At 45.2% G+C, this 16,184-nt stretch overlaps 1 protein-coding gene across 1 annotated transcript in view; it reads right to left on the bottom strand.

Moving 5' to 3' along the window:
* Positions 1-8,535: 8,535 nt before the first annotated feature.
* SLC66A1 (solute carrier family 66 member 1) overlaps positions 8,536-16,184 on the bottom strand; it is a 98,813-nt gene continuing 91,164 nt past the window's right edge. Inside the window, exon 8 of the mRNA XM_078642493.1 lies at positions 8,536-12,991. Within this exon, the coding sequence (XP_078498619.1) occupies positions 12,887-12,991 (105 nt within the window). The 3' untranslated portion in view covers positions 8,536-12,886. The remainder of the gene's footprint in view (positions 12,992-16,184) is intronic.

Raw genomic sequence — 16,184 nt, forward strand, 5'->3', positions numbered from 1 at the left:
CTTCCTATGGAAAATGGCCTAAACATAATTGCATTGTGTAATATCTTTTTTAAACATTTTATCGGGGTTTTCATACGCAAACAAATACAATTATTGCGTGTCAGTTGTATTATTCTGAAGCAGTACATAATTACAGTTCGAATAATTGCTAATCAGTAGCATACTTGTAAGTCAGTGAATTAAGTGAGACAGCCACTGGAACATCACTCTATTGGGCGGTAAGTATTGGTGCAGTAAGCAACTATGTGTTGGGGTGTCTGCCTGGATAACTGGGATGGTACCCCTGAACTGAGGTAGGGGAGTGGCAATTCGAACTCCGTGATAGGTGCTGCCCATTTGTAAAGAACGCTGGAGTAAGACCAGGGCAAAGCTCCTATTGCGGTGTGGTTGATGTCGCATGTCGGGTTGAGGGCTGGACTGGTAGTGTGCAACTCTGGGCTAGAATAATGAGCGAATAGATATCTGGGGAACCCTTGAGGGTGCAGACAAGTGCAGGTGGAAACTCGTGAGGTATTTAGTGGTGGCTTGACCTTCCTAGGTCCGCTTGAAGATGCCGAGGGCGCAGGCTTCTCGCATGTTGATGTTGGTGAGATCAGTGACCTCATGCAGCAAGCTTTGGACCAAAAGCCAAAACGTAGATAGGGCCAGGCAAGACCACAACATATGCTGTAAATCAGCAAAAGCCGAATGGCAGTGGGGGCAGCTAAGGTGTACATTAAGGAAGTAACAGTTGAGCTGCTGCGGCATCAGGTAGGCCTGGTGTAGTATGGAGAACTCTATGCTTTTAAACTGGGCATTTCTAGACACATGATGGTGAAATTCCATAGCCCCGTCCCATTTAGAGTCGTCCTACATCATCCGCCCCTTTACCCGCAAAGTGGCCAGCGAGAACCCAGTGTGCTCCTGCATGGGCTTATATATCCATGTTATCAGGTGAAGCCCTGTCCACATGTTTAGCAAATTCTGTATAATGGAATGTGTTTGTGGTACATCCTCGTGTGGACCAGATGATGTGGCATGTGTTCTGCACCTGTCTGTAGGCGAGAAACTGCCCTGTAGAATAGCATGGTTTGAGACCAGTTGGTCGAAGGTCAGGAGGTGGCCATGTGTAAAGAGGTCACCAATTATGGTCAAGGATTGTTCCTGCCAGCTCCTTACATCACATGCTGTATAGGATTCACAAAATTGTGGCAAGCCTCGCATGGGGCATATGGTGGAATGTGGTGCGTGAGGTGTGAAACTCTAGCGAAACATTTACAGGTGACTGTGACTTGCAGTGACCATGTGGACTGGTAGGGGGCAGTGGAGGGTGGGACTGGTCCAGCTCTATATCAAGAACACAATTGTAGTCCCCAATGAGTATCCATGGTATTGGAGTTCTGTTTGGTAAAATCCCTAAGAGCGTGGCCCAGTAGGATCCCTGATCAGTGATCGGAGCATGTATGCTACCCTGCTGAATGGGCAAACCATCACATCGGCCTTCGGCCAGCGCATACCCCCATCCCTATCTATAATGGTACCAAGTACCTGAAAGGGGACGCCTAGCCAAATACCAAGTAATACATCGTGGCGTATGCAGAGTAATGGTGGTAAAAACGAACTCCCTCCAGTGCTTTTGTAAGTGCTACAATTCTGTATCCATGATGTGGGTTTCTTGAAGAAATTTGTGTGCGTTCTGATATTTAATGTGAGAGTAGACTGAGTAGCACTTTCTTGCTGTGTGCATGCCACACATATTCAGTCCTAGCCGATGGGTGCTTCCAGGTGAGCCCCCCCAATTCGTGTTAATGAGACCACTCGCCCTCTGCGAATTGAGTGATGTGTGCCTGCTTAGTTGAATCGTTCAGAGGTAAACTATTTTAACAAGGGAACAAACAAAAACCCACAACATGTGGGACCTGTTGCAAACTGACTAGAGCATCATGCCATTTAATAAGATGGGGCAGTAACTGAGTGAGCGGTGTGTGAGAATGGGCTAGCGCTGGATTCCAGCATTGATCTGAATGGAGCTTAGCTACGGTGAAGCTGGGGAGGACTCCCCACCCTGACATCTGCTTGTTGAGGGGTTTATGTTAACATAATCCTTGGACACTGTGAGTCTCTGTGGTGCTAGTCAACATTTGGTGATCAATGTCAAACTAAGCTGCACCACCTGAGTGTAGTCGGGGAATAATTGTCCTTTTCTCGATTTTCAGAGGTCCAGTTAATTTGGCAGCTTTCAGGATGGCGTCTTGAACTTTGAAGGGGAGGAGCTTTGCTAGCAAGGGGCACAACGGCATGCCCAGACAGACCACTGCTCTGGCACCTTGTGGGCTCTTTCCAACAAAAACGGCATTAAGTCCGAGGCAGAGACGAACATTTTGAACCAGTTCTCCAGGAAGGTTAGTGGGTTGCAGCCTTCGATTCCCTCTGGCTGACCCAGGATGCACATGTTGCTCCTGTGAGAGAACCCTTCGGCATTCTCCGCCCTCCCCTCAAGCAAGACAGGTTTGCCGTGGACTGTGGCTGGAGCGCCACCAACGGTTTCTTCCCCTCTGTAACTCTGTCCGTTTCAAAAACCTAGCCCTGCCACATGTTCTCCATTGGGATTCGTGAGTTTTCAATAGCTGCGTGGACTTTGTACAACTGGTTGTCTGTGGGCACTGGGAAGCACAGGGAGTCCTCAGGCATAGGGGTCTCCGGCACTAAGGTTGGTGGGTTGGCTGCCAGGGGCGCCTGTGTAGGCGCGGTTGATCTTAGGTGGCCCATTGCAGGAGGGACATCAGTGCAGAGTGAGATACAGCCATGAAAATCAGCTGAAGGGGGATACACCACTGTCTGGGGCATTCATGTGGGAGAAAAATTGTCATCCAACTCAAGACCCATTGTGAGGGTGGCTTCGAACAAATGTTGCCCCAGGACTGTAAGCCCCCCCCGTGCCAGTTCAGCAGGGCATGGGTCCCCACCCCAGTGCAATAGCAACCCCAAGGGTTGCTGTCAACCAGGCTATGGTTAGTCCACTGTGGTTCTCCGGTTGCACAGACTCTGGGGTGGTAGGCGTAGAAAGAGTCATGGCTTTCAACCTGCGTTTCCCAAACAACACCTGGAGTCTTACTTTTGCCAGTGATTTCGTTACCCCCTCAGCAATCTAGCATTCCCACTGTGGCTGCTTCAGAGCAGTCAGTCAGAGAGGGCATGGACCCCCCTCAGTTAGAATAGAGTACCTGCGAGTGCTGATGGCAATGTTTCAGCCTGTAGATAAGGTGGGACGCGGGCCCTGATGATCGGTAGTAATGTCTGCCAAAGTGAGGGGCAAGGCAAGAGCCCCCTGCGCTGAGTTGGCCTGGAGTGGGCCTGCCAGGTTGTGCAATGGAAGATCCTCCCACTGCCGGTTGGCCTCTCTGTGTCTGAGATCCAGTCATCGCCCACGGTTGGGTTCAGGCGTGCCGTGTTTCCACTGCCCACGTTTCTTCGGATGGCTCAGTCCTCAAGTAGGCCAGCTCCTTCCCCTTCAATGGCACCCTGCAGGTGTAGGCCAAGCCCAGCAGGCTGCCCCCGCTGGTCTTCCAGGGAGATCCCGCCCTCTAAGTGCACTTCTTATACCTTCTCTATTAACATCACTCATGATATGTTCAATGACAGCATTGCTAACAACACTGATGACATATGAAGTGTCATAATTTATGACAACACTATGCATGGTGAGGGCACAAACTATAGCAACTTCAGGGCATGAGTTATAGTTAATTCAGTTTACCATAACTGGTGAATTTCTGTTTTTTTTTTTGTTTAAAATGTTTTGTTGAAAGAGCTATTTGTACCAAACGATAACGTCACTACAACCTTTGTTTTGAAATACCTTTGTTTTTCTCAGTGAATATATATATAAATATATTATATCTAGATATGTGTGTGTATCTATATACCCATGTATAGATACAGAGCCATGGTATACTGGTAATGACGTATTTAGGACAGGAGTGGCCAGCTGCTGCAGTGCAGGATAAGTCCCCGTGGTTCCCTTCGGGTTGATAGGCTGGAGGAGGGGAAGAGAGATGACTTCAGCTGCCCTGGGAGGGATGGTTCCACTATGCAAAGCTATTGTCACTCTCTGAGGCTTCCTGAAATGCAGAGAGAAGCCCATCCCATGCGGCTGCAATGGGGCCCCTCCTCAGTACCCCCACCTCCTCTCTGTGAAGAGCCACTACCTCTAACCCACCCCAACCGTACAGCCATGGCCCACCACTGTGCCACACTCGCGAGTTTACGGGCCTTCCAATGCATTGCAGTTGCGCGCCTAACAAGTAGCAGCGCCAGATCGATGAAATGTTTCACTGCATCATCCGCTCTTCTACACTTGTAGAGTCCTAGCAGGCAGTTGGTCACATTGTCCAGGTCTGAGCGAGCTGTGCGAGGGCCATGCATACTTCTGCCATTGCCCAATGTGTGGAGGGCTTGCATCAGGGAATGTGGGGCGGGATCTGTATCTGTGATGCCCCACAAGCGCTTCAGCTCTATGCATCAGGACCTGACCCACCGGAAGATCAGTTGGTTCCGTCAACAGGTTCAACAGGATGAGCGCCCTGCCCCAGAAAAGATCACCCACAGTGGCATCCCCTACAACCTCCCACAGCTACACACCTGCCCAGTCCACAGCGCACCGGAAAATGCTCACGGAGCAGAGGGTGATCTCCTGGGAATACCCAGGAACCCCAAGCAATGACCACGATGCTCTGCGATAGCACCTAGGTGCCACCCGAAGGGGGTTACTTGATGAAGCTTTCAGTATGGGGCCTTCGGAGAAACAATTTCTGTAGCAGAGTCTGTGCTCCAGTCTCTATCTCTGCACCCACATCCACTAGGTTGTACCCGAGCCAGCCAAAGAGTGGGCCACTAGAGTTGGCCCACTAAATAGTAGTGCTCAATCACTGGGGCCCCCAACCATCTGTGCTCAGGTGTCAGCTGCAGTTTGGTTAAGCCCTTCTGTGCCTCCCTTTGTTCCAGTTAAGGCAATCCAGCATTGTACTCAATATCTGAAAGGTGCTGCTGGGACAGGAAGTGGCACATTTTCAAAGTGACATAGTAGCCTTGGCAACATCACCATTTTCAGGGACATCACCCTGCACTGCACAGTAAGAAGGGATCACCAAAAGGCAATCTGAGGTCGCAAGGAGGAAATCGCTTCATGACCTTTTCATCGATTGAAAAATATTACTGCCCAAATATCTGCAGGTGTGCAGCTCCCACTTAAGGAAATGAACACCAACCACAATAACTGGCATGGGACACTCGGAATGCAGCGAAAGTAAACAGGTATTAGTCTAGTTGATTTTCAGTCCTGAGGTGGCAATGAAGTAGTCTAGAATATGTGCAATTTCTGCTATACCAGTTCGCACATATTTGATATATCGGGGTATACAGAATCTGCGTGTATCTCTCTGCCAACCGGGATACCTCAGATGTGGCCAGACTGCCGCAGCCTTTGCACCAGGGCGAAGAGCAGGGGAGAGGGGGTATCCTTGAAATGTGCCTATGCAAATGGGGAAGGCCTGTAAGATCAGCTGTCTTATCTTGTTTCTCGCTGATGGCTCAGCATAAAGGAGTTTAGTCAATCATAGGATGCAGCTCTGAATGTCTACCCTTTGCTGGGCCTCAAACATGTAGTCTTAGTCCAGTAAGGCCAATGCAATGGGCCTCCTCCAGCAGCCTGTACAATCTACGGATGTTGAGTGTTGTGGACCTGCCCAGTATAAACCCATTCTGATCTTGGTGGATCAATGTAGGCATGTGCTCCAATAAATGGCCACCAGCACCTTACTAAGGATTTTATAGTCACTGCCCGTCATGGACAGCAGTCTGTTGGAGGGGACCTTCGCTGGGTTGCATCCTGGCTTTAGGAGCAATGCAGGAGTGCCTTCCTCATGGATGGAGGCAGGTGCCCAACCGCCAAGGCTGTCAAGTAGAGTTCAGAAAATATAGGGACCAGAAGGGCCTTGTATGTTTTATAAAATTCAATAGGCAGTCTGTTGCGGCCCGGGATTTTACATGTGGGAGAAGCACGTATGGCACCTTTAATCTCCTGCTCAGTTAAAGGGCTGTCTAGTGCATTCTTATGCTCTGCGGGCACCACCAGCAGTGTGACTGTAGGCGGAAATCTCTGAATGGCTGGCTACCGCTGGACAGGTGTGGAGTTGTAGAGGATCTGGTAGTGCCTACAGAACGCATCATGGATCGCCTATTAGGTGGAAGTGACCAAGCGAGGGGTGATGTGGATGCAGATAACCGTTTCGATGTCTGATGTATGTCTTAGCCACGCCAATAAACTGCCCAGTTTGTCACCCTCCACATGCATCCTAGTTTGGTATGCCTTGTAATCCAGGCATCTCAGCTACTTAAGCAACAGGACATGGTGATCCCTTGCTTCTGCCAGTACAGTTCATGCAGTGCCCTCTAAGTGCTGCCTGCTCAAGACCAGCCAACGAGGCTTCCACCTATGCGCGGCCTCTGCTAATAGTTCCCTGTGTGAATACAATGTCCAAGTATCCTGGATTTCAGTGCTTCCCATTCCACCAGTCGCATGGTGATTGTGTTACTATTTTCAGCTATGAAATTGGTGAGCATCTTGTGGACCATTCCGCAGAACACGGGGTCCTCAAGTGCAGGGGGCTGCAAATGCCAGGTAGGTTCTGTGTGCACTCGAAGCGGGGTTGTGGTCCGACAAGGTCTTTCCCAGGTATTCTGCCCCTATAACATTGAGCAGTGAGATAGGGTGACAGAGGATAATGTCAAGCCAGACATGGAGATCCTAGGTCGGGAAATTAAAGGAATATGCTCTAGTGGTCCGGTACAGGGTCCGCCAACTATCGAGCAGTGACCAATGGGTAAGCAATTGTGTTAGGTGTGCTGCGGCGTGCACTGTAGGGGAACTGTGGAAAGGGATTGGACCTATCGAGGTCAGGATCCAGTGCACAATTAAAGTCGCCTCTGATGATCCAAGGCAACGGAGACCACTTAGTCAATAACAACGATATGTGTGCCAAAAAGCATGACTGCGCAACATTAGGCATGTAGACGCTGCCTAACAATTTTCCCTTGACAAACATAACTTCCCTCCGGGTCCACCTAGACACCCACACTCGGATCAGGTACAAAGGGATGTATCCAGATTAATGTCCCCCAGGCAAATCCTGAGTAGGCTGTTCCAATACATTTAACCCTCCAACGCTTCGTGCATTTACCATGCCAACGTTTCTGGAGTCCCTGATCCTCCCCCTAGGCTATGTGCGTTTCTTGCCAGAAGGCTATGTGAGCCCACAGATATATTAATAGACAGCGTGACGCCTACTGGCTGTGTCCATGCCCCAGACATTCCAAGTTGAGAATGATATTCTATCCATAAGGAAACCACTCTTGTTCCTTCTTCAGCAATGAATTGAAACTTTTAACCTTAAATACCGCAACTGCAAGCTCAGCTCACCTTCATCTTCTGCACACTCAAAGAACTTAACTTTTTTTCAGACTACTTCTTACCTGAAGATAGCTTATTCAAAATTCCTCGTCCTTATCCTGACCGAATGTTTAACCCATCATTTTGTGTTGCATTCGTAAGATTTATGCTTTCAATTTGTTCTTCTGCATCTTGAGTATTGTTCAGTGTTAAGTGCACTAATACCTTGCGGTGCAGCACTGCCATTTAAAACTGTTAAATAAAGCAATGATAATAAATGAAGCTGAAAGTCCTGTCCACACATGCTCTTCAGAGAGGCAAAATATGATCAACACTCTGGTATTCAATAAACTAAACCACTGTAAAAGCCTCCGCTTCCCGCTCCATTTCTTGGGATCTCTCAAATGCAAGACTTCTGTGGTTTTCCATCATGCAATTCCACATCCCCATACCAACAAAAAGGTGTGTTTCTCACTTCACGGTCCACATGTTCCATGATCTTAGGCTACAAAAACATCAACGCCTCACACCCTCATACCATATGCCAGACTGATCGGTTCATAAGTCCATTTGCGCCTCAAAGTCCCGAAAGCCACACCTGGCACCTCTGCTGATTTTCATCCTTGGCACACAACTACTTAGGCGATTGCCTTTCAAAACAAGATGGGGGCCACAATCAAGGCAAATAAAAAAAGACACTGTAGCTAAATCTCTATATCAAAGGGCAGTCCACTACTGCCTCCAGCTGACCAAATCACTGCCTCAGATCAACCAAAAGAACCAAAGCTCAATGACTTTCTGACCTCTGCGTAGTTGCCAAACTGCAATCTCCCCCCTTTGACACCCTCTGAGCTCACACCTACTTTAGGCAGCGGGTGTGTCTATTGCATTCTTATCTTATATACAGTGGTTGGTTGCATCTAAGCACTCCTTAATATAAGTTCAAATATGAACGAAAACATAAAAACATGAGCATTTTACCAGACTACAGAAATTAGGATTTGTAAAGATGTTTTACTAAATTCCTTGATTAAGAAAAACTCAGAAGGTGGTGAATGTAAAAATGTACATCTTTTGTTGATGCTCTGTAGAGAAGGAATACAAACATGTGTTTATATACGACTTTATTTACATGTATTTAAAAAAAACTAAGTGCAATTAAGACTTCGCTATTTTTAAAAAACTAAAGAAAAACAATCACAAATTTTGTGAATCATAACAGCCGCGATCTTTTGGGGAAAAGTTAAAACATTCAGATATTTTATTCACACAAGAAAACATGACCAAATTTGTTCAACGTAAGCATACCAACAGGTCAATAAAAGAATAGTAAGCTGCAATGGCGTTGAATCCTCAATGGCAAATAAGGCTTTTATTTAGTTGACTCTTCTGAGCAATGAGGTATCCTGCAAATGAAGAAGTGCCAGGTTGACAACCCCAAAGTTATGCTATCTTTCTACCTTATTAGGTTGGGGTGGTTTTCTATTCTACAGAGATGTAGGGCCAGATGTACAAAAATGCAATTTTGCATTTCCTAAATAGCAACTAGAAAATGCAAAATATGTATGAAATTACTGATTACAGAGTAGGAATCGCTATTAGGAAATTTCAATTAGGAAATCCCAAGCCATTCGTACCAATGGACCGAATTTGCATTTCCTAAATAGCAAATTCCAAATAGGGAATCGCTATTTAGAAAATAAATCCTAAACCAAGGATGAATATGGGCATAAGGCCTCCCCATAATGCACCCCAAAACTTGTGGTGCACGTGTAGAGCACACAGATGCCCTAGGGGCATGCATGGGCATTATTGCACTTTAAAAAATGCATCTTGGGTGTTTTTTAAATTGCACTTTGTTACATCAACTAAGAGTCGATAGTAATTGAATTTCCTAAATGCTCATTTTGCATTTAGGAAATGCTTTGTACATGTGCTAAAAAATTGCAATTAGGAAATCCCTACTGGGTAGAAATCGCATTTTGTGATTCCATAAATGCCTTTTTACGTAGAGGAAGGCTGTTTTGTTTTTCTTAACGGGACGATATTGCAATTCAGCCCGTTAAGAAATGCAAAAGGCCTTTGTACATCTGGCCCTACTGTAGTGTTGTACAGATGACGATGGAGTGGTTATATCTTCCAAGAGTCAATGCTCTTCTAAAGTTAAGGATAGAGTGCTGGCCCACTCCAGCAGATGTGGTATCCTAAAAACTGCGGTTAATATGGAGGAAAAAAAAGTGCTGGAGCCATCGTTAGGAGGCCGCTTGCACCAGCCCTCTCTGCTGTTAGCACCGCCTAAAACAGAACCAACTACTAACCATGACATGGGTGGCGGATGTGGTGTAATGGCCAGAGCTGCCATCTTCCGAGCTTTGGAACCAGGTTTGAGTCTCGCTGTCGGCTCAACATCCTGTGAAGGTGGGCAAATCACTTAATCTCCCTGTAATGAATGTGCCCTAAACTGGTGCTCATGAAAAGCGCCTGTGTTGATTAAGTGCCGGTGTTGAGCACCGGAAACCATCATCTCAAATTCAGCACTGCCTAAAAGCCAAATGAAAGGTTACATTTGTTCTGAATTTTTAAGGGTTTCCAGTGAAGCAGAAGTGAATGATGCTCTCCACTAGGAAGTACAAGCATTTCTTCACAGCTTTCAGAGCTAAAATGTCCACACTCTGCATTATCACCAAGAACCCTTGCATATTGGTCTGGAAATAAGCCCACTTGGCTAGTACTTGGTTTACCTACTTTCAGAGGATGGCAATGAAAAAATAACCATTTACAATGAGGCTCTGCAAAAGAAATTGCAATGAGGCTCGAAGATGGGGCAGTTAGATGAATAATCGGATCTGAATATGATTTTGCAAACCAGAGAGTCACAGTGAAGTCCAAAATTGATGCTTGCTGTCCCTCTGAGGAGTAAATACATAGAGTTCTCTGTCAGCCTATGGTATCAGCTTTGGGATTTCATTTAGGTCCTGGCTAGAGGTAGAGCACAGGGAACCGGATGTGGTCACAGCTCAGTCAAACAACTAGGTTGCATGTGCAGCAGCTGCTGTGGAATATTTCAATCCTATGAGCATAGATTGTCCCTCACTGTCAGACTAAGAAGAGGGTTAATCGTGTGGGATAATCACCGAACTGGCGTCAGGTGCTTAGGGCAATGATGAACTACAAAATACGGACGGCTATATTATCAGGCTCAGCCCATTTAATAATGCTAGGCATGTTTGTGCAGTGGTATTTTATATCCCTGCATGGATTTAATCCATTGTTAGCAGGTTTTTATACATCCAGACCATTCAATAGCACGCTATGCGACATCAGTATATAGCAAGATGTTTCTTAATTTAGGACCAGTAATCTTAGCAATAGTAAAATTAGCAAAGAATGGTTCCAAAAGGCGCTGCCAGAAGTCCAGCGCGTTCCCCTTACACCCATCTCAGTAACTTGAACGATTTGTATTTAGCACAATTTACAACAGCATTTAGCCATCAGCCTTAATAAAATAAAACTCTTATTAAAAAAGCAGTCAGTCATTTAGTTCGCAAGATCCCTTTGTGGAAAAGGCAATTTTAAAAAAATCAGTTAAAAGAACAATCAGACAATTTGAAATTGGTGTGCGGCGAGCCTCCTAGTTGGCCAGAGTGAGGCATGCCAGGAAACACTGGACACCATCTAACCAAGCGATCCTGTAGGGTGCACTGCATCAGGGCTCACGTGGACAGTCTGCAGGCGAGCAGGAGGAATATCTCTGGTGCCGTGTACCTGCCGGTGTCTGTATAATGGGCCACTGCCAACCCCTTAGGACCTTCTCCATTGTGGTTTCCACAATTCAGATACCTTTATGGATTAGGAATTTGTCACATTATTCCAGTCAGGTATATGGCAGACTTCTCTTACAGCTCTTCCAATCCTGTTTCCTGGGCTGGTGGTCCATGAGTGAGGCTAAGGCCTAACTAGCTCACTGGCTGGCATGCAATGGTGCAGAGTGTCGACTGTCAGAGTTTGTTCCAAGCGTAAAACAGAACTTTAAAAAAAAATGTTTTTTTTTAAACTTTATTGTTTTCTAAAAAGTGGTCTCCTAAGGGTCTACTCTAAGAAGGTGGTCGTGGAGAAGATGGAGCGAATTCAAAGACTCTCATTGTCAAGAGCCCCCTCAAACGTTTTCCAGGAAGACTGGAGGTGCCTTCATGAACGGTTTTCAGGCGGTGCCTCCCGGCATGTGCTGTTCCATGATCCATGGTGGTGTCAGATTGTGTGGAAGCGGACAACTCTCTTGTCATGCAGAGGACTTGTATCACAATGCAGGACACAACAGGTTGGTCTACTGTGGGAGCTGCATGTTCCGCTCCGAAACCGCTCCCACAGTGGTGGCTCTGATGTCCTGCACTGTTATCTGAATGCCTCGTGTGAGTAAGCCGAGGAAGTCCATGCTCACCTCCATGGGTATTCATACAGCCACATTAGCCTACACTGGAGTCGCTCTTAAGGATCATGCATAGGAGTCTGCTTAGGTGTGTGCATATATCCACTGTGTGCTGTTGAGCTTCTAGCTCATTGGTGCTTGCACATTCTCGGTGCATCAGAGGATGTGTGTGTACTCAGCTACAATGTGATGAGGTAGAAGGATACTACATGTGAGTGCAGGGCATCCCCCCTCCAAAGAGATCAATCGAGTCCTGCACCTTATGAGGTAGAAAGAGCTTCACTTCGGAGCGCTGAGACCATCCAACAGGGTGCATGCTTCAACTTGTAAGGTGAACGAACCGAAGTTGGAGTCCTCAGTCCCTCTCTAACCCGCTTTGTTATAGGTCAGATAAATAGTTTTAATGACTTTTAATTAACTTGGAAACCACATTCTAACCCCAAAAATGACCTCATAGCCTTAGAGACAATACACTGAAGCATGGGGTAAAGAAGCTTCTCCTGTTCCCAAACATTTGTTTTTAGAGTGTATGCAAAGAGATCTTTTGTAAAAATTCACTACAGTCCACGCACTGAAGTGCTCCATTCTTAACTTGGTAGGCCACCTACAGTAGCAAAGTTACAGATCTCCTTATGGGGCATTTTGCTGTGCTGATCCTGCATGGAGGATATTTGTTGCAAAAGGGGCAAGTGTTGCACAACATACCAACACAAACAGCAGCATAACAAACTGCACTGGAAAAAAGCATCTATGGCCTGGGGTGCAAGTCCAGGAAGAAAGTGAGCTCTTCTAAGAGTCCTATTCAAACATAGTGTCCCAAAAAACAACACTACAGGTGGGACCTGCACATCTGTCAATGTTTTAATTGGTTGGACTTTGAAAAGTCAAGCTTCAATCAGGAATGTTCCATGTGGCAGGTGTGCATTGAAATGTACCAAGTTCCCGATGGGTGGGTCTTGGGGGTTGCCTGTCCCAGAAACTGCCCATCCATCTGCGGTAAGTGCTTTAGTGTAATGCCCAATGTCGCAAATTCTTCAGGCGTAAATGGGCCCATTTTCACTGCTGAGCAAACGATCTCGGTCTTCCAGGTTTCCTGTCCCAAGATCCCTCTTGCGGTAAAGAAAAAACTGAAATATTATCTGATAATGGTTAAGGCCAATCACAGAAACATAGCTTTGTTTAAATAGGTTCAGACATTCATAAATAGCCTACACAAACAGAAGAGCCTAGGCAAAGGCGAAGACCCTCACTTTAAGTGGATTGTAAAGGCAAGCGAGGTCTTATAAGTGATACACTTTGTTCCATCTCAGAACACAAATCAGCTCTATACTACACTATTCTGAAGTTGACTAAAGTGTGCAGCCAATGTGACGGGCATTAATAGTGTGAACAAATGTTATTTTTGCCATCTCCCTTCGGGCTCATGCATAAAATATGTCACTTTCAGATTTGAAATTGAAAAGCCAGATGCATTGTGGGCCCTACTGTAAACTGTAGTGTCCTTATGTAAAGGTGGGGAGGTAAGGGTAGGCATCTCTTGCTGACTAAGGAACAGAAAGCATCACCCGCTGCCAGGTCACGGAGAAGCATCTCCAGTTCTCTAGCTTTCTTCAAGTTGTATTAGGACTCACGCTTCGTATGCCCCTCAGAGAAAACATGAATGATGCAGCCGTAGAGTGGGAGCACAAAATCTTTCTAAAATGAGTATCTAGACTGTATACAATAAAAAGCACAGGTAGTCTTCCTTCATTAGCATATTATGTATGAATAATCTCAAATAAATACACAAAAGGACGATCACAAAGAAAGCAATGGCAATACATGTATGCTTAGGAATGCCACTAAAGCACTGTTGTGTGGTAGTGTGTCATGTAGCCTGTCCAGTTCCGCGCATAGTGCCTTGGGACCACTATTATCCTCTACTGTAGAAAGGATCAAAACATTTAGTGATGGGTAGTGGACGAGAGACTCCAAAATCTATCCATAATTTGAGCCTTCATCTCGACCATGATCTTTCTTTTAAAGTACGGCTGCTCAGAATCAAGCTTTTGTTTCTATTTCAAAATGTTAAAGGAATATTGCTTTTTATTGAGCCTCACATTCACATTGCCCTAATCAAGACATCATTGAATTTTCTTGGCTATAGCAGTAGCAATTACATAGCCGCAAAGGAAAATACTTTCAACCTTTCGACTGACTGTAGCTGGTCTGAAACACAGACAGCAAACTGCCATTAGACTCAGAAAATCAGTTCCACTATGTGCCTCCGCTGGCATCCAGTTAGAAAACTAGTCAAGTTCTAGACCTTGACAACCATCTTCATAACCATTCACCACCCTGCACAAGACATCTCGTCTCCAAAGTTCAATCGATACAACCCTCATCACTTGGCTTGCCTTCTACTACCCTGCACCAGCGCAATGACTATGGGAGGCAAAATGTTCTCTGTGGCTCCAACAATTGTTTGGTATAGGCTTCCCAACCATCAACGTGATGAATGTCAACACTCGCGGGTCAAAGAAGTCCTTAAAACCAGACTTTTCACACAGCTGCAATGAACACTTCTGGCAATCAACGATGGATTTAGGCCCAGATCTCTGTACTGGGGTGAATGTATAACATTATTCTGCATTCTGTCCATCAATTGTTCTTTTTACATTTGTCACCCCCGAGTGGGACGGGTATGCCCAGACGTGGGTCCCGTGCTCTCCATGCCACTGGAGTCAAGGTATCCTGGCTGATGAGGGCTGAAAGCCCGAAACCGGTCCTAGGATGCTTGTTTCCAGTCCAGGGAGGACCTGGTCTTGCAGTTCAGGCTGGACTGTTCCCATTGGGCGCAGGGTCAAGACTGATTTGCATATACAAAATACAGCAAAGCCCCTGCACTATACAGTTACAATTAATACTTGGTGATAATGATATCGAATGCAAATAGTGAAAAAATAATTTGCGCACATCAATATGAAATCTTGAAGCATTAGTTTGACATATATCAGTACAGAAACGTTCTTTTCTTGTTGAAGTATTCTTGTTTAATGTTCCTTTGTATAGGCCAACACGTGTATCATCGCAGGGAACAGACTGCGAATCTTCAGGGATGGATATGAAAATACAGAAATACATATGTGTTCATGTTCTATTATTGAACATATTGCAATAGTGACTTGGTTGTGAAGAACCTTGGTGACAAAAAGACATGCCATTGAGTGACTCAGTGTCAATGTGACTCCATATCACTGATTGTGCGAAATTTTGGTGTTTAACGTGTTTAACTGAGGAGGAGAATTTGTTCTAAGGGAACGATAAACATAAACATCACAGCAAGTGAAGACTGACCGGAAACAAAGTGAAGTAAAAGCAATAGTGAAGAAAGTGATGTGTGTCTGACAGGGCGGAATCCCAAGTGACTGGTGCAATTTATAAAACTAAAACTGAGAACCTCTCACAATTCTAGTAAACATCCTACGACAACGTTTGATAAAAAATACATTCTTTTTAATCATTTCTGACTTTAGGTGTGTATACAGTTTCAGTGTACTCCTGCTACATATGCCATCAAGCTGATTTATGTTTAGGGCAGGAAAAAAGTAGTCAACTGAAGTAGGATTAGAAAAATATGGATAAAATAAATTGTTAAAAAAAAATTTATGTATATATCCTGTGTGAGAAGGTATATCACTCCATCTGCACTGTGCTGGATGGGTGGTTAGAGCGAAAATGGAGTTCCGGTCAGTACGTAGATTCTGGTAGTGAGTCTACAGGGGGAACCTAATTTTTTCCAATGAAAAACGACAAGGAAGATAAAAAAAAAAAAGTAAAGAGAAAAAACACACAAAAAAAAAAGGGAGAAATCTAGATTATCCTATGAAAAAGGCATATATTGACTATATGTAGAATCCGTGTAAGAATTATTGGGTACAGATCTCAAATGCTCTTTGCGGAGTATTACATTAAAATGGAAGTAAGTCCTGTGATGATTCCTGAAGAACGACCTTAGCAAGCCAAAATACGAAAAAACTGACAAGGTGACAATAGAGTATAGGTTAGTATAAACATAAGGATAGAACGTCTTACCCTCATATATGAGAGACAGATTATCGTCAAAAGAAAGCACCCGGTATGGGCGTTTAATGGAAATCGATATTCAGCGTTCCCAGCAGTATAAGTTCGAGTGAACGAGATTTTGGTGAATCTAAAAAGCGAGTTTTAGAAATGATACTTTAATTCGTTTTATTACCAGTCATATGCTTACAGACCAAGGGCACTCATAGTAGTGAAAGCGACCTACCTAGTATGTTAAGCAGTCACGTAGTTACCGGGAGGAGAATTAGG

This window comes from Lissotriton helveticus, chromosome 5_1 (assembly GCF_964261635.1).
Source record: "Lissotriton helveticus chromosome 5_1, aLisHel1.1, whole genome shotgun sequence".
Lineage (NCBI taxonomy): Eukaryota > Metazoa > Chordata > Amphibia > Caudata > Salamandridae > Lissotriton > Lissotriton helveticus.